Below are 26,735 nucleotides of genomic sequence, written 5' to 3'. Positions count from 1 at the left end.
GAAAACTCAAACACTGAAGCAATACCACCAGTAACCTCCAACAAATGGAAATGTGGTGTCATTAAAGACATAATAATTTCATTAATACCCAATATCCAGCAAAATATGTAATTTGAACATTTTGTTCCTAACGAAATCAAATGTATATATTGTAGAAGATTAGCCAAATTTATGTAAAATGGCCAGTACATGAATTAAAAATAAATAAATAAACAAAATCGTATGACTGTGACAAATTTTACACAGTAATTCAGTCTAATAATCCACTCAAATATAAATATAAGTTTAGCTAAAAGCTCTATAGATAAGTCAATCAATAATATAATTCACATTTTAAATGATCATATGTGTTAACGTTTGAATCCTGACCTGAGAGTTTCCACTGCACACTGTGAACTCTTTAGTCCAGCAGACAGAAGCTTCACTCCTGAATCCTGCAGGTCAGAGTTACTCAGGTCCAGCTCTCTCAGACTGGAGGACTGGGAGCTGAGGACTGAGCACAGAGCTTCACAGCTTCTCTCTGACAGGTTACAGCCACCCAGTCTGAAAAACAAAAGATAATCTATAATACTTATGTAAAGTTTGTTATTATATTACATGCCATCTTTTTATTTTTGATGAAACCTTAACATACTAAGATACAACATCATATGGATGAACTTGAATAAAATGTTTTTTTTTAATTATATCTTTATTTGGATTGGACAAGTGATCAGTAAACAAAGTGATCAGTGGGTGCATATTAACCTCCACTAGCTATTACTAGGAGAGTTGCTCGCATGCTCTCCCGAAGGAGATATATAGAACACATTACATGGAACTATAAACACAAACTGGGAGGGGTGCCCATGCTGCAATCATTGTGAACAAATAAGTAAATAAACAAGCAATAGTAATAGAAGTAAATGTAAAAAACAAACAAACAAAAAACAACCAAGTAATAGTGAGATCAAGTGAAGTCAGCCCTCGTGGGGGTAATGAATTGGATCCAATTGTTCCAACTTTGGTAGATTTTGGCTTTTTGATTTCTTAACAGATATGTAAGTTTTTCCATCCTAAATATCTCTAAAATGATCCCAAACCAGTCGTCTAGGGTAGGCTGGGCTGGGCTTAACCATCTTCTAGTAATTGTTTTTTTACTTGCCACCAAGAGTAATTGCACCAACTTAATCTCACTCCTACATTCCAGAAAGGGGACCAAACCCATGTATAAAACCTTAAAATCTAAAGGTATTTGAACGTTAAAGACTGCACTTAAGGAGACCTGAACGTTTTTTAACTTGGGACAGTCCCAAAAGACATGAAAATGGTTAGCAACAGTCGAGCCGCATTGTCTCCAGCATTGCATATAAGCCCCTTTGTACCTCTCCTGATATGGAGTCTTGAAGTACCTAATAATATTCTTCCAGCCATGTTCCTTCCAGCTCATAGAACTGGACGTGGACCACTGGCAGTACCAAACATTTTCCCACTCCCCCACAGAAATACTAATCCCTGATTCCCTTTCCCATTTATCCTTAGTGTATAAAGTATTATCCTTGCTGGCACTAGAGAGGGCTTTGTATAGTTTAGAAATAGATTTAGTAGGGATCATGGTTGTGGCATTTTTCAGGATGAGGAAAAAATGCGACTCAGCATCATTGAAGTTGGCATTCATGATCAATATATGATCTCAGCTGTAAGTATCTATGAAAGTTGTATTTTGTCAGGTTGTCCTGTGGGTCTCAAATCTGAGCACAATATTTCTATGAGTAAGAGAGAGGAATGTTGTAAGGCCACAGGATATCCATGCTTTAAAGTTACCCGGGAGCTGAGACTCATAAAGGGGACCAGATTCCATCTGTGCAGATCAGCTTTTATACTTGCAGATATTGGCTCGTAGTTTGCCTGAAAGAGCCCCGAGAGGTCCGCAGTCAAATATATTCCCAGGTACTTATTTTTCTCATTATCCCAATTTACTTTAAATTTCCTACATAAAGCTGCAGAAGCTGTATAATTTAAAGTCATCACCTGTGTTTTTGAAATATTGACCTTATAACCAGATAACTTCCCCAAATCACTTAAAGTAGACATCAACTCACTAAAAGACCTCTCTGGCTCCTCCAGGCAGACCAGTACATCATCGGCGAACATTACCACTTTATGTTCAACTCCTGACAATGCAACACCCCTAATGCTATGATTTTGTCTAATCGCTTGGCCTAATGTTTCTATGAATAAATCAAAGAGAAGTGGTTTGATTGCACAACCCTGCCTACAGCCACGTTCCAGAGCAAAGGGCTTGGAGAGATCACCATTCACCTTAATACGGGCTGAGGGTCGAGCATACAGACCTTGGATTACTCTAATAAACTTGTCGTGAAAGCCAAACTTCCCCAGAACCTTATACAGAAATACCCATCTGACCGAGTCGAAGGCTTTCTCAGCGTCCAAGCTTCCTATCATTGATTGAGTTTTGTTCTTTTGTATTTGAGCAGAGATGTGTAATATTCTCCTAATGTTGTCAGTTGTTTGTCTATAGTGAATGAAACCAGTCTGATCTAAATTGATGAGGTCAGGTACCAACTTCTCCAGTCTACGAGCAAGAATAGAAGTAAATAGTTTGTAATCCAAGTTAAGGACACTGATTGGTCGATAGTTTCCACATTCTCGTTTATCTTTCCCCTCTTTTGGGATAATTGAAATAGTTGCCTCCCTCCAGGAGGGTGGGATTTCTCCCTCCTGTAGGATGTAGTTAAATGACTTCAGCAATGTGGGGACTAGATCTGCCCTCAGGGTGCGATACCACTGAGAACTGAACCCGTCCGGCCCAACTGCCTTACCTGGTTTTAATCTGGAAAAAGCTGCATTAATTTCTTCCACTAAAATGGGATGTGTTAGAAGCTCATTTTTGAGAGACGGGAGTGAAGGTAATTCTAGAGAGCTTAGAAAGGCATCAATACAATTCTCCTCCGTAGCATTGGGCTGTGAGTACAGCTCCCTAAAGAAGGTCTCAAAACATTTCTGAATGTCTTCTAATTTTGATTCCAGAATATTAGTCTTGGGGTCCTTGATTTGGTATATCGTACTTTCCTCTAGTTGTTTGCGTTATTTATGTGCCAGATATTTTGCAGATTTCCCTCCTGTCTCATAGTATTTTTGCCTCAAAAAAATTAAGTTATTTTGGGCCTCCTGGGTGTAAATATCATTAATTTCATCCTGTATTTTCCTGATATCCTGCTTTACAGTAGGATTTGCGGTGTTTATGTCTTCCTGTTCTTTCAACTTTAAATTTACCTGTAGTTCTGCTAATTTTTGCCCTTTAACTCTCTTTAAGTGGGAGGCGATAGAAATTAATGTACCTCTCATTACCGCTTTGAGCGTATCCCAAAGACTAGTTGGAGATACCTCTCCTGTGTCATTAACCTCTAGAAATTCTTTAATGTCTACCTTTAATTTGGAAACTATGGCAGGATCATTAAGGTGCGAGTTAAATTTCCACAGTGTGGTATGTTTTTTCCTAGCCACAAAGATACAGAGATAGGACTGTGGTCAGATAGATCTCTTGTTAATATGTCAGTGTTTAAATGAACCAGAGTAATGAGTGAAATCTCTGGTAGATGCGTAGCGGTCCCACCATACATCTATTATCCCCATCTCTACCATATAGGAATTGACTTTTCTAGTAAGTGCTGTTACCTGGTTGGTTGGGGAGGAGGAGTCTAGTTTAGGGTCAAGTCTAAAGTTAAACCCCCCCCACAGACAACTATCCCCTGAGAATCCACCAATAAATCAAACCTATTCCTATAGAATAGCCAATCGCTCCCGGGGGGAGCATAAACATTTAAAATTGTGATTTCAGACCCCTCTATCCATTCTGTTATTCTAACCAATCTGCCTTCCTCGTCACAGAGTTCTGAGATATGTTCATAGTTAAGAGTACCAGAGATAAGTGTAGCCACACCCCTCTTGTGTTTGGACTTAACGGAAGAGGAGAATACATATTTAAAACCCTTTCTTTTCAATCTCAAGTGATCTACTTGGTTCATGTGTGTCTCCTGAAGTAATGCAATCTGGGCCTTCTCCTTCCTTAGTTTGGACAGTATCTTATTCATCTTAATCACGTTCAGAACCCCGTTAACATTAAAAGAGATTACTTTCACTGACTCACTTCCCATAAAGATATATTAAGTTACCACAGCGCATAAACTCAATAGCAGCAGGCAACCCCCTCTTAAAACAGTAACAAGTGAAAAAAGTTAGGAATGAACTGAAAACATTTGAACATAACTGGAGCTTGAAAGCTCCTAAGCTGGCTTCTGACAGTGGAGCACTTCCACTGACACCCTCACAACTTGAAGGGAAACCCCTTATTACTCCCTGAGTTAGGGGGCTTTCCACTGCGACGTCACTCACAGCACGAGAAGCCCCACCCATTTTAGCTCGACAGTAACCATATTTCACCATGTTGTCCATAGCTAATACATAACATTAAATTCGTTCTCTTCACGTCTGTATACTTGCAGCTTCTCTCTATATCCCGCAGCTCCTCGGATCTGACGCGGACGCCGACCACCAACTCCCCGCCACAGCGGGCATCTTTGTAGTTTTTCTCTGGGGGTTGCCGGTGGTGTAATCACCTTTACCGACAGGCCCCGACTCGCCAGGACAGCCGTTGCCTCCTCCACCGTGTTGTAGGTTTTCGCTCCTTCTTCGAAAAAACCCTTAAGGCGCGCTGAGTAGAGGGTCCTAAACCGTACATTCTTCTCTTTTAGGACCTTTCGTGCCTCTGCATACTCCTTCCTCATAGCCATGATCTCAGAGGGGTAATCGTGGTCGAGGTTAATCTTGCTGGAATTCCACATAAAACCTTTCTTTTGCCAAGCGAGCCTCAGCACTTCTTCTTTAACCGTGAAGCACAGGAATTTTACCAGGATCGATCTGGGTTGGGAGCCGTCCGGAGGGAGTAACGATAACGCTCTGTGTGCTCTCTGAATTTGTAACGGTGTTGATGGTGGGATGGCGAGATTCTCCCGGAGTAGCTTCTCCACAAAGTGGGCCATAGATGGAGCTCCCGATTCTTCTCCCTCCGGCACCCTGTACAGTCTGAGCGACTCCCTCCTCGAGTAAGCCTCCAGTGATGTTAGTTTTGTTTGAAACTTTTCCTGCATGCTTTCTTCCATTTGCGCAACATCTCTAAAGTTAGAAATATCCTGTCTCAGAGTGACACTGAAAAACTAGTTCATGCATTTATTACTTCTAGGCTGGACTATTGTAATTCATTATTATCAGGATGTCCAAAAAACTCCCTGAAAAGCCTTCAGTTAATCCAAAATGCTGCAGCAAGAGTACTGACAGGGACTAGAAAGAGAGAGCAGATTTCTCCTGTTTTGGCTTCCCTTCATTGGCTTCCTGTTAAATCCAGAATTGAATTCAAAATCCTGCTCCTAACATACAAGATCTTAAATAATCAGGCCCAATCTTATCTTAATGACCTTGTAGTACCATATCACCCTATTAGAGCACTCCGCTCTCGCTCTGCAGGCCTACTTGTTGTTCCTAGAGTATTTGAAAGTAGAATGGGAGGCAGAGGCTTCAGTTTTCAGGCCCCTCTTCTGTGGAACCAGCTTCCAGTTTGGATTCAGGAGACAGACACTATCTCTACTCTATCTCTACTTTTAAGATTAATCTCATATTTCCATTAAAAGTGTTGAATTTGACTGTTTGATGTTCTTTATGATCTCTGGCACCAGTTCATCTGTAGGCTGAGCTCAATCCATCCATTTAGTGAAATTATGTTTAAAGGTCTCCTTGTTCTGTGAGCGTGCACAGATCCTGAAGCAGAAAGCCTGGGTTACAGAGAAATGATCATCACTGTGATGATGCTCATCATCTCTGACTGGGATTTGAGGTTTTGTCAAAGCAGCAAAGAAAGCCTGGCTATGTTGGACTGGGTGTGGAAGCAGCTCCCAGTTTGAGTTCAGGAGACAGACACTATCTCTACTTTGAAGATCAGCTTCAAACTTTCCTTTTTGATAAAGCATATAGTTAGGGCTGGGCCAGGTGACCCTGAATCCTCCCTTAGTTATGCTGCAATAGACGTAGGCTGCCGGGGATTCCCATGATGCATTGAGTTTTTCCTTTCCAGTCACCTTTCTCACTCACTATGTGTTAACAGACCTCTCTGCATTGAATCATATGTGTTATTAACCTCTGTCTCTCTTCCACAGCATGTCTTTATCCTGTCTCCCTTCTCTCACCCCAACCAATCACAGCAGATGGCCCCGCCCCTCCCTGAGCCTGGTTCTGCCGGAGGTTTCTTCCTGTTAAAAGGGAGTTTTTCCTTCCCACTGTCGCCAAAGTGCTTGTTCATAGGGGGTCATGTGATTGTTGGGTTTTTCTCTGTATTTATGAAGTGCCTTGAGGTGACTTTTGTTGTGATTTGGCGCTATATAAATAACATTGAACTGCATTGTTAGTATCTCAGACAAAATCTCGTCTGTGTTCTGGAGCTTATCTTTGTGTTCTGCAACCCTGGTTTCCACATCATTAAGCCGCGCATTGGCTTTATCCAACTCACCCCTTATTTCCACCAGTTGCGCTTTCGTGTCTTTTCGAAATTCTTTCACCTCTTTCCCAACGCCTCTCAGTTCTTTCAGTATCAGCGTCAAACTTGCTGGGTCAACCTCATCTTCTGTCCCAGAATCCTCGCGGCTAGGAGTGGGAGAGTGGCCTCGGCTAGCCCTATAGGGGCTAACGTTAGCCCCTTCTGTTAGCTGCACATTGCCATCTTCCACGTTTTCAAACGTTAACTTCTTAGCTATTTTGTTCTTTCTGGACATCATTTAAACCCCTTTTTCCTCTTTATGTGCACTTAGATAGTGTATTAATTTACTTGGGGCAGTTTTAATAAGTTTCAGTCGAGAGCTCTCGTACTAGGTGTCCATCCCCACGAGCGCCGGAACCGGAAGCCTTGAATAAAATGTTTAATTGGTTCATTTAAAAAAAACAAAATGTCAATTGATCTGACCTCAGAGTATTTAGTTTACAGTTTAAACTTTGTAGTCCAGCAGACAGAATCTTCACTCCTGAATCCTGCACATTTTTGATACTCAGGTCCAGCTCTGTCAGAGTAGAGGACTGAGAGCTGAGCATTGAGGACACAGCTTCACAGTTTTCCGCTAGAAGTTCACAGACGTTGAGTCTGAAAATGAAAACATGAACAAAGACTGATGTTAAAGTGTAATCAGGGTGCAATAACTAATCTTATATTTTAAGAATCCTTGTTGTTTTATGCTGAGCAGATGTGGTACGAAACAACAGTAAATTGATCAAGTTTACCTCTACTGTTTAAATTGCTGGATTTATTTTCTCAGTTAAAAACAAAACAAACAAACAAAAGAAAAAAGAATACAAATCGGTCAGACCTCAGAATATTCAGTTTGGCGTGTGGACTCTCCACTGCAGCAGACAGAAGCTTTACTGCTGAAGCCTTCAGGCTGTCGGTACTCAAGTCCAGCTCTCTCAGACTACAGGACTGGGAGCTGACCACTGACAACAAATCTCTACAGACTTCCTCTGACAGGTTACAGCTGCTCAGCCTGAAAAAAATAACAAGAACAACAAAACAATAATATTTATTATCAAATAAAATCTCTTTATATGTTGAATCTAAGTAATCAAATGTGTACAAATGAGTACACTACAATGCACAATTAAATAAAAAAATGTTCAAGAATTTAAGTGTAACAGAAGAAAAATATTTCAAATTAAACACAATTATTCCAATGTATGTAAATGGAAACCAGTGAAGACCAGGTTGATTTAGTGACAGTAGTTCAGTGTCTGCTGGCACAGGCCTGTGAGTACTGCAGTATTACACTTACTACAGTACTGCTGGTCACTTTATTAATTCTAATATGTGTGATTACTGTAAATGTAGTTATAAATAATGTATCACATCCTGGACTCTCATTTCATTTTCTGTCTAAAAGCTGCTTTGGCTCATTCCCCTTTAAAGCCCCGCTCTCCCTAAAGGCCAACTTTATTTTGATTGGATGATTTCATAAAGCACGCTGAAGGGCAGTAGCCAGTTATCATGAGCTCCATCTCCTCAACCTTCTGGTTTAGAAATTATAAGAAACTGTATACCTCATAAAAACCCGTCTTGATCCATGCTCAATCATCCAGGTTAGTAAATCCCAAAAGTTGATTCTGTTCATCTGGACGTAGCGCTTTCAGTGGGAGAAACATTTCGTCACTCATCCAGGTGACTTCGTCAGTCTCAGCTGACTTCTGGTTTCCAACCCTATAAAAAGTACATTTGCATAATGACTGAAACCAGCCCACTGAAGGAACAATAAGGCTGGGAGGTCAGTTCCTTGACCATTAGGTTTGAGTCATTATGCAGATGTACTCTTTATAAGATTGGGGAAAGCTGCAGTCAGCTGAGCCTGAAGAAGTCATCTTGATGAGTGACAAAATGTTTCTCCCGCTGAGAGCGCTACGTCCAGATGAACAGAATCAAACTTTGGGGGCTCATAAAATCATGATTAGAAATCTTCTCAGATGTATTTTTACATTTTAGATCCACAGCAACAAAGTTCACAGCAGGATGTCTCTGTTCAGTAATTATTATGCCCATTACCTGCAAACTGTGAGGTACGCAGGTAATGTCAGGTAAACACTAGCTGTCTGAAACTGTTCCTGTTAAATGTGTGTATAAAGGAAATAAGCTGAAATACAGAGACTGGGTGGATCTGTGCTTTGACTTTGACACCAAAAATTTCTTCCTGTTAAAAGGGAGTTTTTCCTTCCCACTGTCGCCAAAGTGTTTGCTCATAGGGGGTCATATGATTGTTGGGTTTTTCTCTGTATCTATTACTGTACGATCTACTGTACAATATAAAGCGCATTGAGGTCACTGTTGTGATTTGGCGCTATATAAATAAAATTGAATTGAATTGAATTACATCCCATTTCAGGTACCTGGAACCTGAACCTTCTCTGGAAACCTGGGACGCTGGCGGGTTTCTCTTGCTTACCTATCTGCTCATCCTCTTTCTTTCTGCTCGCATGATGATTTCCTGGTTGAGTTTGTAAAGACTTTTGCTCAGGACCTTCTTGCTGTGCGGCAACAGTGCTAACCACCGTCCGCTGTATGTTTTTCAGTCATTAAATCAAACCATGAAAGATCAGCTTGCTTCTCGTGATGAACCTGTCTGTTTTCGATTCCACACCAGGGTCTGCCCACTGGAAAGTTCAGGGATAAGGGTGGAGGATACTCACACAAACATAAAAACCCAGATTGCAACTCCAACTCTCTGTTCTAGTTAACCAGACCTTTCAGGCTCTTGTTCAATCAGAACCTCATGGAGTCTGAGTTAGCGAGACAGTTAAACATCCCTCTATGCCCCCTTAATCCGCCCATTCCCACTAAGTCATTAAATAACCGAGTGTCCCCTCACATAACTCAGCGCACAGAGCCTGTCACCCCTGGCAATCACAAGAAAACACTTACCTTTTTTTCTTTTCATGCACCTCACAAACCACTCATACTCGGGTTTCCTTGGCTAGAATTACATAACCCCCACTTAGACTGGTCAGGTCAGAGGGTAATCAGTTAGAGTCTGTTCTGTCATTCAAATTGCCTTGTTTCCGCCCGTCCACCGGAACCTGTGGAACCATCAACCAACACTGAGACTGTTTTAGATCTCTCCTCTGTGCCCACCAAATGTCATGATCTTCAGGAAGTATTTAGCAAAAGTAAAGCGCTTTCACTGCCACCTCACAAACCACAGGACAGCACCATAGAACTACTCTCTGGCTCCACCCGGCCTTCTAGCTGGCTGTATAACCTGCTTAGACCTGAGTGTGCGGCTATGGAAAAGTACATTAAGGAATCCCTCGGTGCAGGCATAATCCAACGATTGTCATCTCAAGTTGGAACTTCTTTTTTGTGGGGAAAAAGGATGGCTCTCTCTGGCCATGCATTTACTTCAGGGGCCTCAGTGATATTACCATCAAGAATAAGTACCTATTACCTCATTAGCTCTGCTTTCAGGCCATTTCACAGTGCCACTGGGTTTACAAAACCCCACATCCGCAACGCTTACCACTTTTTCCAGATCAATCAGGGAGACAAGTGGAAGACTGTTTTAAACATGCCATTGGGGGACTACGAGTATTTGGTCATGCCGCCTGGGTTAACTAATGCTCCCGCAATGTTTCAAGATTAGTTAACGATGTCCTCCGGGAATTCCTTGACAGGTTCGTATTGGTGTATCTGGATGATATCCTCATTTTTCCCAAAACCTGCGAGGAACATCAGTCTCATGTCCATGCTATTTTTCCAACGTTTGCTGGAGAATAAACCTTATGTCAAAGCAAAAAAGTGTGAATTCCATTCCTCATCAATAACTTTTTTCAGTTACATTTTGGCACGGGGGCAGGTGAAGACGGATCTGGCAAATGTGAAAGCTTTAACAGAGTGGCCTACCCCTTGTACCCATTGTAGATTCAAGAAGCATCTCCAATGGGTTTTGGGAATAGCAAATTTTTATAGACTGTTCATTTTCAACTATAGTCAGGTAGCTGCACCACTCAAGTCTCAGCATGCATCTGGTCCCCCAAAGCTGAAACTGCATTCACCAAACTGAAGTATCTGTTCACCACGGCACCTTTTTGGTTCACCTTGATCACAGTTATCATTGCAAAGGTGGACACATCAGAAATTGGAGAAGGGAGAGGTAAATGATGCCAAGTGAAAGAGAATGCTTTGGGGGGGGGGGGGGGGGGGTCATGCTGCTGTCATGGTCTGTGTGAGCGGCGGTGGTTTCCCACTAGACTCTGGTTTCTGCCTTTGGGTGAAGCCTGGTCAGCCTGTCCACTGTCCACACCTGACAGTAATCTACTAGGCTGAATATAACATCAGCACTCCCAATAACTCTGCTAACCTCCTAATCCTCGGATCATCTACTCACCCTTGCAGTTCAGTCACGTTTTCCTGGATGCTGGTCTTCTTGATTCACTCACAGCCACATTAATGCCTTTCGTCTCTTAGACTTACTGGACCACTTTGCCTGGATTCAAAGCTAACAAGTACTCACCCAGACCTCACCACCTGCCTTCCCCAAGTTGCTTTCCGACTGCTGACAAGTAAATGGTAAATGGACTGATTCTTATATAGCGTTTTTCTACTCTCCCGGAGTACTCAAAGCGCTCTATACAACATGCCACATCCACCCAATCACACCCATTCTCACAAACACTTTATCTGAACTTAGTGCTTTCTAAGTACATTCACGCACATTCATACTCTGATGGATGCATCGGAGAGCAAGTTGGGGTTAGTATCTTGCCCAAGGATACTTGACATGCAGACTGGAGGAGCCAGGGATCGAACCACCAACCTTCTGATCAGTAGGTCAGATCAGACCAGCTTTACCTCCTGAGCTACAGAAACCCCAAATAAGACATTGAAGATAACCTCGTTCACTTACTGTAACCTCCACCAGTGATCTTTCTGATGCTGCTCTACCTCTGTTACAGTGACTCAGATTACCATCAACCAAGACCCATTTCCGGAAACCTACCACAGAGCCCACTTCATGCTCACAGCTTCAAGTGCTTGACTTCCGCCATAGTTCACAGTTCATGTTAAAAAATTCCAAGTGTCAAGTTCCTGTGTGTAAATAAAGCCTTCACGTCTAGTAATATTCAGTTCCTTCACCTTTGTCTGTATTTTGGGTTCACCATGTTGTTCTGGCCACACCGAGGTAACAGATTTATATTTGAAAAACAGAGAGACATGGGGGATTGCAATAAAGATGAGACACAAACCAGACCTTAAAATAAGAACATCTGAAAACGATGTAGGTGCAGTCTGGTAGCTCAAGTATTTGCTTTAAAAAACAGAGCTAGACTCCTGGTTGTTGGAGACAAGTGAACAACTTGAGGATAATAAACCTGTCAGAGGGGCTGAAGGATCAGAGCTCATGTTCTTATAGGCTGGATCTGGATTGTGCTTTGATTCGAGTTGAAGACAAAAATATTTCAGAAATGCTGACATGTCCTGCTGGAGAGAAATATTTAAAGTATCATGACTATTTTAGTGACTATTTTTTAATTTTTCTAAAGTGGTAGTGTTCTTTGAACTGAGAACCTCTGATTTATTTCCCATGATTTTAAGAATGAAGCGATGAGTTCATGTTTACTCACAGAGCTTTGTTGGAGGCTTTGACCACTGGCAGCAGCCTCAGAAGAGCCTTCTCTGAAGCAGAGTATTTCTTCAGGTCAAACACATCCAGATCTTCTTCTGATGACAGTAAGATGAAGACCAGAGCTGACCACTGAGCAGGAGACAGTTCATCTGTGGAGAGACTTCCTGATCTCAGGGACTGTTGGATCTCCTCCACTAGAGAACGATCATTCAGTTCATTCAGACAGTGGAACAGATTGATGCTTTTCTCTGCAGACAGATTCTCACTGAGCTTCTCCTTGATGTACTGGACTGTTTCCTGATTGGTCTGTGAGCTACTTCCTGTCTGTGTCAGCAGACCTCGTAGGAGAGTCTGATTGGTCTGCAGGGAAAGACCCAGGAGGAAGCGGAGGAACAAGTCCAGGTGTCCATTTGGACTCTGTAAGGCCTTGTTCACAGCATTCTGGTAGAAGTGTTTCTCTGCAGATTCTCTTGTTTCAGACTTCTTGGAGGTTGTCTGTTGTTCTTCCAGCAGATTGAGTCCAGAGTTGATGAAGGTCAGATGGACATGAAGAGCAGCCAGAAACTCCTGAACACTCAGATGGATGAAGCAGAACACCTTGTCCTGGTACAGTCCACTTTCCTCTTTAAAGATCTGTGTGAACACTCCTGAGTACACTGAGGCTGCTCTGATATCGATGCCACACTCTGTCAGGTCTGATTCATAGAAGATCAGGTTTCCTTTCTGCAGCTGATCAAAAGCCAGTTTTCCCAGAGACTCAATCATCTTCCTGCTCTCTGAACTCCAGTGTGCATCTGTCTCAGCTCCTCCATCATACTTGACCTTCTTCACTTTGGCCTGAACCACCAGGAAGTGGATGTACATCTCAGTCAGGGTCTTGGGCAGCTGTCCTCCCTCTCTGGTTTTCAGGACACGCTCCAGAACTGTAGTAGTGATCCAGCAGAAGACTGGGATGTGGCACATGATGTGGAGGCTTCGAGATGTCTTGATGTGGGAGATGATCCTGCTGGCCTGCTCCTCATCTCTGAATCTCTTCCTGAAGTACTCCTCCTTCTGTGGGTCAGTGAACCCTCTGACCTCTGTCACCATGCCGACACAGTCAGGAGGGATCTGATTGGCTGCTGCAGGTCGTGTGGTTATCCAGAGGCGAGCAGAGGGAAGCAGTTTCCCCCTGATGAGGTTTATCAGCAGCACATCCACTGAGGTGGACTTTCTAGGGTCAGTTAGGATTGTAGTTTTGTGGAAGTCCAGAGGAAGTCGACACTCATCCAGACCATCAAAGATGAACACAACCTGGAAGTCTTCAAAGCTGCAGATTCCTGCTTCTTTGGTTTCAGTAAAGAAGTGATGAACAAGTCCCACCAAGCTGAACTTTTCCTCTTTCAGCACATTCAGCTCTCTGAAAGTGAATGGAAATATGAACTGGATGTCCTGGTTGGCTTTGTCTTCAGCCCAGTCCAGGCTGTATTTCTGTGTTAAGACTGTTTTCCCAATGCCAGCCACTCCCTTTGTCAGCACTGTTCTGATTGGTTCATCTCTTCCAGGTGTGTCTTTAAAGATGTCTTCTTGTCTGATGGTTGTTTCTGGTCCGTCTGGTTTCCTGGATGCTGTTTCAATCTGTCTGACCTCATGTTCATCATTGACCTCTGCAGTCCCTCCCTCTGTGATGTAGAGCTCTGTGTAGATCTGATTCAGAAGGGTTGGTTTTCCTGCTTTAGCGATGCCCTCAAACACACACTGGAACTTCTTCTTCAAGACAGACTTAAGTTTAGGCTGACACTTCTGAAGAGCATCTGAATCAAAAAAAGGAAAAAAGAAGGAAAAATACAAATCTGGTCTGAAGGAGCTATCTGACGTACTTTGTCCTTTGTTGAGCCTATCATACGTTTTAGTTTTTAATATACTTATTCTACCAGAAAACCAGAAAAAAGGGGCTACAGGAATTCCTAAATGTAATTCCTGAAAACAGCCACATTAAATGTTTGGAACCTACACATCTGCATTGCTTTGCAGCTTTTCATATGTACCTGATGCCAACATGTGCAGGCTAAACAGGTTTCTGCTTTCTGTGCCTCTTCTCCAAACTTTGTCACCAAAAATAACAACACTGCTATGTTATTTAAATAAGCATCTGAGAGAGATTCAGTAATTCACATTTAATTCTTGTCGTAAATTACAATGGCGAAAGATAATGTAAACCCTTTCTGGCCACACTAAACATGTTCCTTCTCGTTTGGCTCTTGGCGAAGGCAGTCGAGTTGTCTGGGCTCGGGAGAGCCCGAGTGCCCTGGAGGGACTTTCCCTGCCGGATACACGATGGACGAGTGGCAGACATGGAGGATCGTGTGCCTGGCGGGACTGTCGATCGAGGACGCTGAAGATATCTACCTATTCGGAACCATGATAACAGGGTTCTTGCTGATCGGAGCTGGCTTGGCCCTGGTTTATCGGAGAATTAAGAAAGCGGAACCGGCTGTTCAAACCCCCACAAGGCTGCCCGCTGGGATTGAAAGGATGGGACGAGGTGCGGCTTCTCAGAAAGGGCTCAGTGAATGCAGCAGGTTAAGAGCTTGGAGGCGCTAACGGCTGCAGTGAAGGCTCAGAATAACACCTCTGAGTGTATATTGGATTACATCAAGGAAGAATCCACTCGGAACAACACCTTGGGGCGGAAGCTGGATTATATCGCGGATCAGTTGGCTGCGGTCGTGAAGTCTCAGAATCTGCTCTGTGAGCAAAAGCCTGAAAAGACCACAGAATTGAAGGTAAATAACATAATTGAGAGGCTCGCAGCTATCCAGCGGGAGATTGAGAGACCAGTGTCGGTGTCGGAGTGTTAAAAACAGCTTGAAATTCTCATGAGTTGTTTGTAAAAGAAAAATCACAAATCATATAATGCGGCTATCCCTTCGGCGCCAGCTGTGGGCTCAAGGCCTGAGCTGAACAAAAACACCCTGATAACGACTGTGTTGAGTCTGTTCCTTCCCATTCCATGCAAGGCCACCTGGGTTGGCTGGTAGACTGTTTACTTAGCCTGATAGGGCGGAGGACACTGTCTCAGCTGAACTATGGACACTCACACACATACATTTACACTGATAAGCACTCACACATCCCCCCTCCCCTTCCAATGCCTTCGATGCTTGTTGCCTCCTGGGAACACGAGGCGGGTCTGGGCCCACGCTGGAGAGTCGGCGCAGTGGCAGGATGGCTGCTGTGTTGCCTGGGATTACTCCTTATCCCCTAACCAACCTTGTTGTTGGTCACGTGCTCTATAATGTTGTACTGTGGACATTTATGTGCTTTCTGTGCAGAGGAGTTTTTTTGTTTCCTGTTCTCATGCTGTCCTCTATAGCCCAGCATGATCAGAGGTTTCTTTTTTCCCCTTGTACTTTCCCATTGTAGTGTAGATTTCAGTGTTTTTTCTATAATGCAACGTTCTCTGACTTGTATCCCCATGTGATGTCTGTGTTGTGTGTGTATGGTCGGGGGGCGGGTTCATTCCACTGCAGGGCAACCTGACACTGCAGGTGATGAATAAAATTTGAACTTGAACTTGATTATATAAAAATGTGGCATTTAAGTCAAATGACTCATGCTTTTCTTCTTTAAGGCAATCAGTTTGCATGGTTTTTAAAAGTAAAGAACACTTGTGTTTAATTAAATACAGCTCACATTAGATCTAAGTAGTTTCACAGGTTTATGATGTCCATGTAGTTTAGAAAATACATTTGCAGGCATGTAACAAATCCAAACATTCGTCGTAGAATGACGTTCTTGCCCTCTCCTTTTTCTTACAGTGAATTCTGAGGTTTCACTTTCACATCTCAACAAACTGCAAGGTGACCATTTTTATTCATGGTATATGATACATGACCTCACCTTGTTGAGCAGATGGATCAGAGTATAAACGTAGCTGAGAGGAAAGAGAAGGATCTTTGATCTGAAGATGTTTGATTGTTATCTTGCATGCTTTGTCTCCTTTTTTCCTCACTGTGTCGATGAAGCTGCGTGCCTTATCTGCTCTGGCTCGGTTCTTCTCCAGTATCGATTCTTTCTCCAACTCATTTAAGACAGTGTCACATACGAGGGCCTCAAGCAGCTGTGTGAGGATTTCTGTTGTTACCCTCCAGACAAAGGCTGACCGCACCCTGGCAAGCTCCTCCTCTACAGAAACAAGAAAGAGACATAAACATGGTTCTCAGTCGACATCATGTGAAAAATATTCTAACTTTGTTGAATTAACACTTCATCATCTCATCAACAAATACTGAATTTTAGGATGTGTGGGGTTAAAATTATGCCAGCTTAAAATGAAACTGAAGAAAATATTGAAACTGAAAAATAATATTGTAACCGATACACAGATGATCTGTATTGCTATACAGACGGGCAGGTATACAGGTATACTATGAACAAATATACATATATAAAGATGAAGCACTGTGAGGTAAACAGATCTACAGAGTGCTATGAAAATATCTACAGTAGTGGAAGCGTAGCTCTCTGAACAGACTATAACAGTGTAGGCACTATAACAGAGACTACACCATGTCAGTGTCCTAAAACTACAGCAGTAACCAACGTGGTGAATGTTGATAATGAAAGGATCATGGTCACTGGGAGGAGGAGTGTAGAAGGGTTAGGTGAGTGTGGATGGAAAGGCTCAGCGGGGACTGAGTTCAGTAGGGTGACAGCTGTGGGGAAGAAGCTGTTCCTAAACCTGCTGGTTTTAGTCTGAAGGCTCCTGTAGCGCCTCCTGGAGGGGAGGAGGAGCTGGAAGAGTTTATTGACAGTATGAGAGGAGTCCGAGAATGATGCATACTCGGCGTAGACATCTCTTCTTGCGGACATCCTCAATGCCAGGAAGTGGAATCCCTGTGATGTGTTGGGCGCTGCAGTGCCTTGCGGTCAGCAGCAGAGCAGTTCCCACACCAGACTGTGACACAGTTGGTCAGGATGCTCTCTATCACACAGCGGTGGAAGTTGATTCTTCTTCAGTATCCTAAAGAAAAAGAGGCCCTGATGGGCCTTCTTGACCAGGCTGGAGGTGTTAGTTGACCAGGACAGATTCTCAGAGATGTGGATCCCCAAGAACTTGAAGCTGGAGACCCGTCCAAGGATGGAGTTGGATGCATACTAAGGTCTGCAGTCATAGAGGAACGGGCTCAGCACACAGCCCTGTGGAGTGCCAGTGTGAGTGTGACAGTGGTAGAGCTGTTATGGCCTGACCTAACATGCTGAGGTCTGTTGGTCAGAAAGTCCATGAGCCATGATCCAGGTACAGATGGAGTTGTTGAGTCCAAGATCCACACGTTTGGTGATCAGCTTGGAGGGAAGAACTGTACTGAATGCTGAGCTGAAGTCAACTAACAGTATTTTTGCATGAGTACTCTTGTTGTCCAGGTGTGAGAGTACACAGTGAAGAGCTGTGGATACAGCATCCTCTGTACTCCATTGATTTGATAGACAAATTGGTGAGGATCCAGTGTGGGGGGCAAGCATGCCCTGTAATGCATCAGGGCCAGCAGCTTTTTGAGCTTTGCTTTGTGTAATGTTATAAATACTTGGATAATCCTCAGAGTCTCTGGACTTTTACTTAGAGATATTATATTCAGTCCTGTGGATAGTTATATATTTAAAAATATATGATCCTCTCTGGTTACTCTGGTATGAATGACTCTGAATCACTTTATGGTAAATAACACACTATTGGCAAAAATAAAAAACTGTGAAAGAATTCCAGATGACAAGTCTGTAGTTCGACATACAAGTGACGACCTTTGACCTTCATCAGTTTTTATTTAATTGTGTCAGAGAAACTCAAACGTGCTCTTCATGCAGCTGAGTACATTCAGTGTTTAAAACGGAAGCTGTGCAGGTCTGAGATCAGCAGCTTTGTGAAACACCAAGCTGAGGTCCTGTTAATGCTGATATATAGTGACACAGTTACATTTCAATTTAATTCAATTTTATTCATATAGCTCCAAATCACAACAACAGTCGCCTGAAGGTGCTTTATATTGTACAGTAGATCGTACAATAACAGATACAGAGAAAAACCCAACATTCATATGATACAGGGGTGATTAATCCTTTTGACTTTGTTTTTATCCATAAAACAGCTGCAGCTTTCACTACAGCACATGTGGTGCTTTAACCTTTGTACTGTTTGCATCAGTTCATTCTGCAGTTAACATGTGAACATGTTGGATGATCTGTCTGCTGTCACTGGGTGGTGTTGAGGTCTGAATCAGCTCCTGTAATCACAAAGAGAACTGAACCATCCCAAACTGAAATATAAAGTTTATCTCAAATCTGAAATAGAGCTGATCCTTCTGTCCTCACACACCCAGGATCTGAAGTTCTTCTCTTACATTTCTTTAGTTCTTCAGCTCTGCTCACATACGAGCTGTTTATTTCTTAAAGCCGTATATACCAACAGATTTTCCAATATAATGTTAACCTTTGAGTTGTTGGTGCTTTGTGAATGTGAATCTGCATACATGAGCAGACGGAGCAGGTTTCAGTCCTGGTTCAGTCTGCTGCTGCACCGTGGTCACCAACATACAGAGGTATCATAACAAATATTAATGCTTTTTTCCCTCTCAAAGGATGTAAGCTGTACTGCACATGTAACTTTGTGAACTTACCTCAATAAGAATGATTCAGACTGTTTTATTTAACCTGAATATTTGAAACAAACTTAGTAAAAACAATACACAGAGTCAGTGCTAAAAATGTAATCCGAGGAAAAATGAAACACACATTTTAACTTAAGCTGCCAAGCAGAAGTATTTGGTTTGAGTACATAAATATTAGGCTTTGCTATTTAATCTGTAATTAATGATTAATGAGGGGTTACTGAAGTGCAAGCCTTTTTTAAAATATGTGTTAATATCCTTACAGATGTGGCAAAAGAGTGAAAACATGCTGCTGTTTGCACATATTGAATAATCAGCTCTGCACAGGAGCTGCAGCAGAGTGCAGCCTGTTGCCTTACAGTGTAATACTCATAATAAAAGTACAGTAACTGTGGTTAGTTACTGACTGAGCAGCCCGGTGCGTTTCTGCTCATTTCGTTCACCTGCACGGGTTAGCTAAACAAACTTTACAAAACAAGTTTTGCCGATAGCCGAGTGCCCATCTTAGCTAGCTAGCTAAGGATGTTAGCTACAGATTAGCTTACAAACACCTTTCACTTACCAAAAATATTGTGGCGGCTCTCAGGTCCTTCTGTCAGGCAGACACTGAAGAACACCTGAGTCTGTCAGTTTGAAACAGTCGGTAAACGCTGGACCTCCTCTCAGCGTCCCCGCTCTATGTGCCGTTCAGAGATACGCATGTTTCTTCATGACTGCGGCTGCTGCAGATATTAGGTCGTCCATGATTTCTACAGTCACTGGTCAGCAATATAATGTGCGCAAACATATGTGGCTCATATATGTGGCTCTGAAGCCCCGCCCCTCAAGCGCACCCTCAGATGCCGAAGCAGTGCCAACTAATTGAAGCTGAAAAAATAACTGTACGTGGAAAAAAACGATGTAAGTGTGAAAACCACATGAACAGTGAGTTTTTTCTTTAAATTTCTATATTTATGTTTTTTCACTATCATTTCACTTTCAATACATTTGTTTCAGTTTCAATATTTCTTCAGTTTCATTTTAAGGTGACATCGTTTTAACCTCATATGTGGGTTCAAAGTACAAAAAAGTCCAGTTGTTTCTCTGCCAAACTCCTTAGACTGGAAGTTCTCATGTTATATTAATGTCCCACAGAAAGATTAAGGCAAAGATTAGGACAGGTTACAACTCGTGAATTTTATGTACTTGTCACAGTTACAAAAAAGAATCTGCCTGAAGTCTATACATCCATACGTCTCATCATACAAAGCACTGATCTCCTACCTGCTGATGGAGCTGCTTTGGCTGGCTGTTCTTTAGGTTCTTCCATCATCTTTCTATAAAAACACGAGAAGATGATTTTACCAAAAGAAACAGTGAACACAGTCTGGGTGTCACATCATATGAATTTGTGTCATGGTTTAGTGTACGGGCCACACACACTGAAACTGATCTGTGTGAAAGAACACATCGACGACATGTGAATGTAGTGATAACCTCATCATAATAGAGGTTTTTACTTTTTCACATATTTGTTCAGTATAATGATTAAATAATCTGACAATACAAACCTAAAATACTTTGTTCCCTGTCTGCGACTTTGTGCGTCTCTGCTGTTAGTGCTTAAAGGAAGTTTTAAACTTAAAATCCTTCCCCACATATGTGACTGTGGTCTCTGGGGCCATTATCCTGAAACACTGGGGCTCAGCCCTGAAAGCTTTGCTATCTTCACCTGATAACAGCAGCTGTTTAAAGTTACTGAGTTTGACAGGGAAGTGAATGTAAATGTGAGACACTGTGTGCTCACAGCTAAAGGCTGCAGTCAGCTGTGTCAGAGCGTCCAAGGATCCTTTAATAAACACTCAGAGCTCCATGTTGATGAAGCTGTCATGTGTGAGCTTGTGAGGCTCCTTTAAACTGGCTCTGCTCTGTCAGATGCTCACCTCTTCTTCACTGTCTCATCAATCTGCTGCACTCTTCATCTCCTCCTCTCTCTCTCTGCTGTCCTGTTTAAAAAAACAAACAAATCAGCGTTAGCCAATCAAACTCTGTGCAGATGCTGCAGCTACAGCTGATATGTCATTCAGCTGTTCATCAATCAGCTTCTGCTGCTGTTTATTCAGCTCTTACTCTGAACAGGTGCAGATCTAGGAAGATTTTCTTGGGGTGTCAAAATCAAAGCGTTTGTTTTTTCAAACACACGTGCAGGTGTTTATATCACATATGGTTTAAATGATTCAAATGCAGTAAGTATACATGTTTCATATATCGTCTATAACTGAATTATGTTCTGTAGCCTACATAATGAAACACTTTAGTTGCATAAAACGTGAATTTTGATTTTATGTACTGTATATGTCACAGCATCGCAGTGTGGATGTGGAGAAGAGAGGACCCAAACGCAGGACTCACAGGTGGTGAAGGCTGGTGTTTATGACAGAATGACAGAGTCTGAGATGGATGACTGACTGGAAGACCAGCTGAACAGAAACGACACATGTGGGACTGACCAAGACACTGAACTGGAGGACACTCAGGACTTACACAGGCTAATGATAATGATCAGGGTTCATACGCCTTTTTCAGGGTCAAATTCAAGCACTTCTTAAGCACTTTCAAGGTCCCTTTTCAAACTTTTCCAGCACATCCCTCCCTCACTGCCAAAAAAAAATGCATGTTTCAATTCACATCACCTCAGTAAGACCATGTGAAAGTTAAGACAAATCATCCTAGGTGAACTTAAACACCTTTGTTCCCTTTTTGTTAAGAAATAGAAAAACACTCCACACAAAAATACTGCAAAAGGAAACTGTCGCCTTATATAAAGAGTGTATAAACTCAAAATGCACATGTCACTTAAAAATTAAGATGTGAACAAATCAACTTGTTAGATATTCTTCTCCTGTTGAAAAAACCCCCAAAAAGAAATAAATAAGTCTTCTCATCAGATATTGATGCTTCTTTCCTGTGTGACAGAAAATAGGAGACAGATGTTTGTTTGTTTTTTAAGTTAATTCCCAATAAAGCTGTTTTACTGCTAACTACATTGCTGTCTGTATTATTGCTGAAGTCCTAAACGATCACCTTTAAAGTAGAGCTGGGCGATATGAGATTTTTTCATATCACGATATGTTTTTTTCATTTCAGGCGATAACGATATCTATCACGATATAAGCCAAATAACTATATTTGTAAGATTTAAATGTGCCGTTGCTCACAAGTAAAATGTGAAATAATCAGCAGCTTGTTTTTATTTAAATATTTATTTCCCATAATAAGTTCAACAGGGTAGATGTACTTAAGGAACATGAGACTTTTTCAGATAAATAAAGGCAAATATTGCAAACTACACAAAAGGCAGCCGCTAAAGCGTTTAAGTTTCAAAACAGAACAAACAAAACAGACTAAATTGTCAATTCCACTTAGAAACAAAATATTAATTCTAAAAATAAATCTTAGCTTGTTTTACAGAAGAACAGACAAAACTGACTAACTTTTGTCAATATCAAATAAACTGAGAACTAAAAGGAAATTCTCAATCTCTCCTTGTTGTATAGCTTAGCTTTTCAAACAGTTTTAACAGTTACTTTAGTCTGACAAAAGCCGAATGACGAATTAGCGCTTCCAGTCAGAGACTGAGGCTACGTCCACACGTACACGGGTATTTTTGAAAACGGAGATTTTCCGTTTTCGTTTTAAAAAATAATCCCGTCCACACATAAAGGCAGAAATGAAGGAAAACGCTGCTATGAACATGCCAAAGCAGCAGGTGGCGCTAGATTCCTAACCGTGCAGAAATGTTGGCCAATCAGAAGTCTAGAAGCCTCGGTGGGAAAAAGTAAACAAAGCTGGGGCATAGAAGCAGAACCGAGTCGTATGTGTGGAGGGACAGTAACTGTGTGTATATGTAAGCATTTAAACACTGCAGAGAGTAGAATTAACAGTATTGTAGAAATTCATTTCACCGAAACAATAACGTGGCGCACAGTGTGACGCATGCACCAGTTTATTGTATTTCCAGACTTGCTTTCGGCACATTTACAGTGAACGCTACTGTTTTTTGTCAGACTTGAAACAGCCGAAATACCTTCACAATACGGAACTTCTATGGCTCTTCCGTTCGACAATCTCTCCGGCATTGGAACCATCATCTGTTTTTTCTTCGGTCACGCTCAGTTGATTTTTCTAGTCGGCACACTCATTTCCTCCATTACCCGCTGGCTGCTTCCCAAACAAACACACGTGTGGCTTGGCACTTGTGCTATACGGTAACAAGTCACGCGACGTGACACTGCGGCTGTGATTGGTTCAGCTCTGCGCTACTTAATTTGGATTGGCTGACCTTTTTTTTTTTTTTTTTTTGAGGACAAGAGCGGCGAGGTCTATCGCGATAGCTTAATTTCTCTATCGAGTAAAAGTTATATCGCGATACATATCGTTATCGTTCTATCGCCCAGCTCTAGTTTATGAACACAAATCAAAGATGAAACAGCACAAAGACACTTCAAAGTGATTCTACTGTAGAAACATGAACAGGTAGAAACCTGCAGCCTGACTGCTCATCACTTTGTTACCTGTTCAAGTTCAGCAGCAGCAGCTCACTTTATCACGGTGCTGGTCTGGGGTCAGTGTTTACTCAGCTTTAACCTCACTCTGGGTTCTTGGCTAGCCTAGCGTTAGCTTAGTGTTAGCATGCTGTGTGCTAGCTCAGCGTCAGAGCTCTGCAGGTGTCTCGTGTGTAAATATTAATCACAGTGACAGTAAAGGAGGTAAAGGGCTGTGACGTCATCACGTACGCTGCGTCCTCTGTGGGCTCTGACTGAACTCAAAGTACAAACTACAAGTACACAAACACGAACGTAGCTCAGAGTGGCGGACACACTCGGCCTCGTTGGTCCAGCTGTGAGTCCGTTACCGTGAACTATGGAGCGGCAGATTTGTGCTGAACTAAGCTGCACACAGCTGATGTTAGCCAGGAAACATTACACACTGACTTTAATGGAGAGACCGGAAATACAAACACACACAGTTTGTTGTGTGAAGAAATCAAACACGAGCTGAACAAACAGTAAAGTTCCTAAAGACAAACTGTTAAAGGAGGAAACAAAGCAAACTTACAGTTTCTTCACACACCAACAACAAGCTCCACTCCACACCTGGACACTAAACACGGACACACAGGTGAGCTGCTTCCTGGAAGGAGGCGGGACTCCACCTGAAACTCAGCACAGGTGGGAGGGGCTCAGCTCTGTGTGTGCTGATGTGTTAACTTTAAAAATATGCCGTCTGACTGCTCAGACTGAGTCAGAGTAAAGTTCACATGCTGACGTGTGGAGACATGAAACCTTGTTGTAGCTGCAGGTGTGAACACACTGATCCCAGATCAGCTCTGCTGTATTTGTAACATGAACATTTCTGCTGCAAAGCTTCAAATGTTCAGCATGTTTCTCTGTTTCCAGTCTATAGATCCAGTCACACTTTCTACCTTCACCTGTGCAGTAAAGACTGAGAGCAGAGCTGAAAGCAAGCGGCCAATCAGTGAGCAGCATCAACACCTGAGCTTCATTCAGACTCTGTTATTGAAGATGTTGTTGGTACAAAGTTCATCTGCTGCTCACATGAATCCATGAAAGATTTATTTCACTGAATGTTTCTTCAAAGCTCATTTCAACCTGTTGAAGTCATGAATGAAAGTGCAGACTGAGAGTGGATCACATGATGTTTGAGGTGTGTCATGTGACATGTTCAGTATTGTCACACATGTCTAGATTGTCCCTGATATCATAACTGCTCAAACACTGATGATTATATTTGAAGAATTATTCCTGATGGCAGCAAAGTTTGAATGGAGCTCTCTGTCTGTGCTGATTTGTCGCCCTCTGGAGGTCAAAGCACAAACTGCATGATGTCACTGTAACCACCACAGAGACAGGAAGTGTTTTTATGACTGAAACACTGAAATGATGCTAACGGCTGTCGTTAGGCTCACTGACAGCAGTGCTGATGTGTTCATGTCAAACACTGGCTCAGGTCAGACTCCTTCATCCTTCTCCAGCGTGAGGCCGCCCTCAGACCCACAGGAGCTCTGACCTTTGACCTCCTGACCCTAACCATTTTAGTCTTGTTGCATCTTTAAATGCAAATCCATCCAAACTGTAGCCGAGCAAAAGAAGCTGGAAGCTGTTCTATGAATGATGTTCATCCCAGAGTTTCTGTTAAACGCTGCTGCTGTGCTACATTTGTCATTTCCTGCTTTCACTACCATCCATGTCAAAGTGCTGAACTCATCTGATCACTTTAATGCAGTAAAGCAGGAGCTGTAAGTCTGACATTTATTTACTGTCATTACAAACACACACATCTGGATTAGCATTCAGACAAAGGGCTGAAAAAAAATCAGCATTTGATTATTATTATTATATATCCTGTTTATGTGGATGCACTTTTCTATCTGTCAGTGCTGAAAGCAGACGTCACTGATCACATGACTCTGAGGGATGTTTCCAGCACTTCGCTGAATCTGAGCCATGAAGATTTAAGGCTCAGCTCTGAAGGCAAAGCAGGTCTGAGCCTGTGTTAGCAAGCTGTACCTAATAAAGTGGCAGCAAGGACTCAGTCAGTAATGATCAGAGCCAGCAGGGGGCAGCACAGAGAGGTGAGGAGCTGTCAGAGAAGCAGGCTGACATCAGACTGGCCATATTCCATCATCTATACCTGAAATAATCATCAAACACACGCAGAGCAGAAACATGTGGAAACATCTGGAGCTCAGTCTCAGTTTGATCCCTCAGAGGTTTACCTCAGTCCTGCTCCTCTACTTCCTGTTTACAGCGCACATCATGCTGTGTACTGAGGGTCATGTGGTCAAATTGCTCGCTCTCTGTTACTCTGACAGAGAGCGAGCACAGTTATCCTAATGTGTGACATCACTTCTAACCACAGAGCATTCAGCTTTCACAGCAGCCAACATCCTGTCACACTGAGCATGTGCAAACACAGCAGCCAACATCCTGTCACACTGAGCATGTGCAAACACAGCAGCCAACATCCTGTCACACTGAGCATGTGCAAACACAGCAGCCAACATCCTGTCACACTGAGCATGTGCAAACAGAGCAGCCAACATCCTGTCAAACTGAGCATGTGCAAGCACAGCAGCCAACATCCTGTCACACTGAGCATGTGCAAACAGAGCAGCCAACATCCTGTCACACTGAGCATGTGCAAACACAGCAGCCAACATCCTTTAATGATAGAACAAAATTCAGACATCAAAGTTTCTCACATTACAGAATCAGATGAACAGACATGAAGGGATATTTGTGGTTTTATGCACAGAGTCAGAATCAGACTCAGAGGTGTTCCTCGTGATGTTTGGTGATGGAAACAGTCTCATCGACGTTTCCATCACCAAACTAGAGAAACTAGTAGCTGCACGCAGCAGAGTTTAGCACAGCTGATCTCTGTGACACATCAACAGGAACAACATGTTGTTAAACAGGACTGTATAAAGACTCAGAGTCTGACTCACACCTGAACAATGAGGCTGTGCAGCATCGTCCTGTCACACCTGCTAAACCACTCGTATCAGTTTGAGCCCGAACAGTAACACGGTCACATGACCGACGAGGCCAACGCGCCCAGACGAACGTCTTCCTCGTGGAACTAACTTGTTCCTGTTATCAGATTTGTGAGCAGCAGCTGAAACTGCCACACGAATAAATGTTCTTCAAACTGTTTGATTCCAGCCAATCAATAATCTATAATCATGAGGATTCAAACACAAGAGCGGAACGTGTGGTTACATTGTAACCTTGGTTCTCTGAGTGAGAGACTCTCTCCCCTCTGTCACATATGGAACAGAGGGGAGAGAGAGTGTCGGTGTGATGGAGGACATCAGGTCCAAACATCA

The 26,735-nt window shown here is 42.5% G+C and overlaps 1 protein-coding gene across 1 annotated transcript in view; it reads right to left on the bottom strand.

The window, feature by feature from the left end:
• Positions 1 to 235: 235 nt before the first annotated feature.
• LOC112432464 (protein NLRC3) overlaps positions 236 to 26,735 on the bottom strand; it is a 124,588-nt gene continuing 98,088 nt past the window's right edge. The window contains exons 3-8 of the mRNA XM_076881473.1: positions 20,108 to 20,160; positions 16,083 to 16,367; positions 12,199 to 13,993; positions 7,407 to 7,580; positions 7,010 to 7,183; positions 236 to 543 (exon numbers count right to left, since the gene is read on the bottom strand). Coding sequence (XP_076737588.1) covers positions 351 to 543; positions 7,010 to 7,183; positions 7,407 to 7,580; positions 12,199 to 13,993; positions 16,083 to 16,367; positions 20,108 to 20,160 — 2,674 coding nt within the window. The 3' untranslated portion in view covers positions 236 to 350. The remainder of the gene's footprint in view (positions 544 to 7,009; positions 7,184 to 7,406; positions 7,581 to 12,198; positions 13,994 to 16,082; positions 16,368 to 20,107; positions 20,161 to 26,735) is intronic.

This window comes from Maylandia zebra, unplaced genomic scaffold, assembly GCF_041146795.1.
Source record: "Maylandia zebra isolate NMK-2024a unplaced genomic scaffold, Mzebra_GT3a scaffold11, whole genome shotgun sequence".
NCBI classification, from domain to species: Eukaryota; Metazoa; Chordata; class Actinopteri; order Cichliformes; family Cichlidae; genus Maylandia; species Maylandia zebra.
Note: the sequence above shows the minus strand (reverse complement) of the source record. Positions and strands in the feature narration are given on the sequence as shown.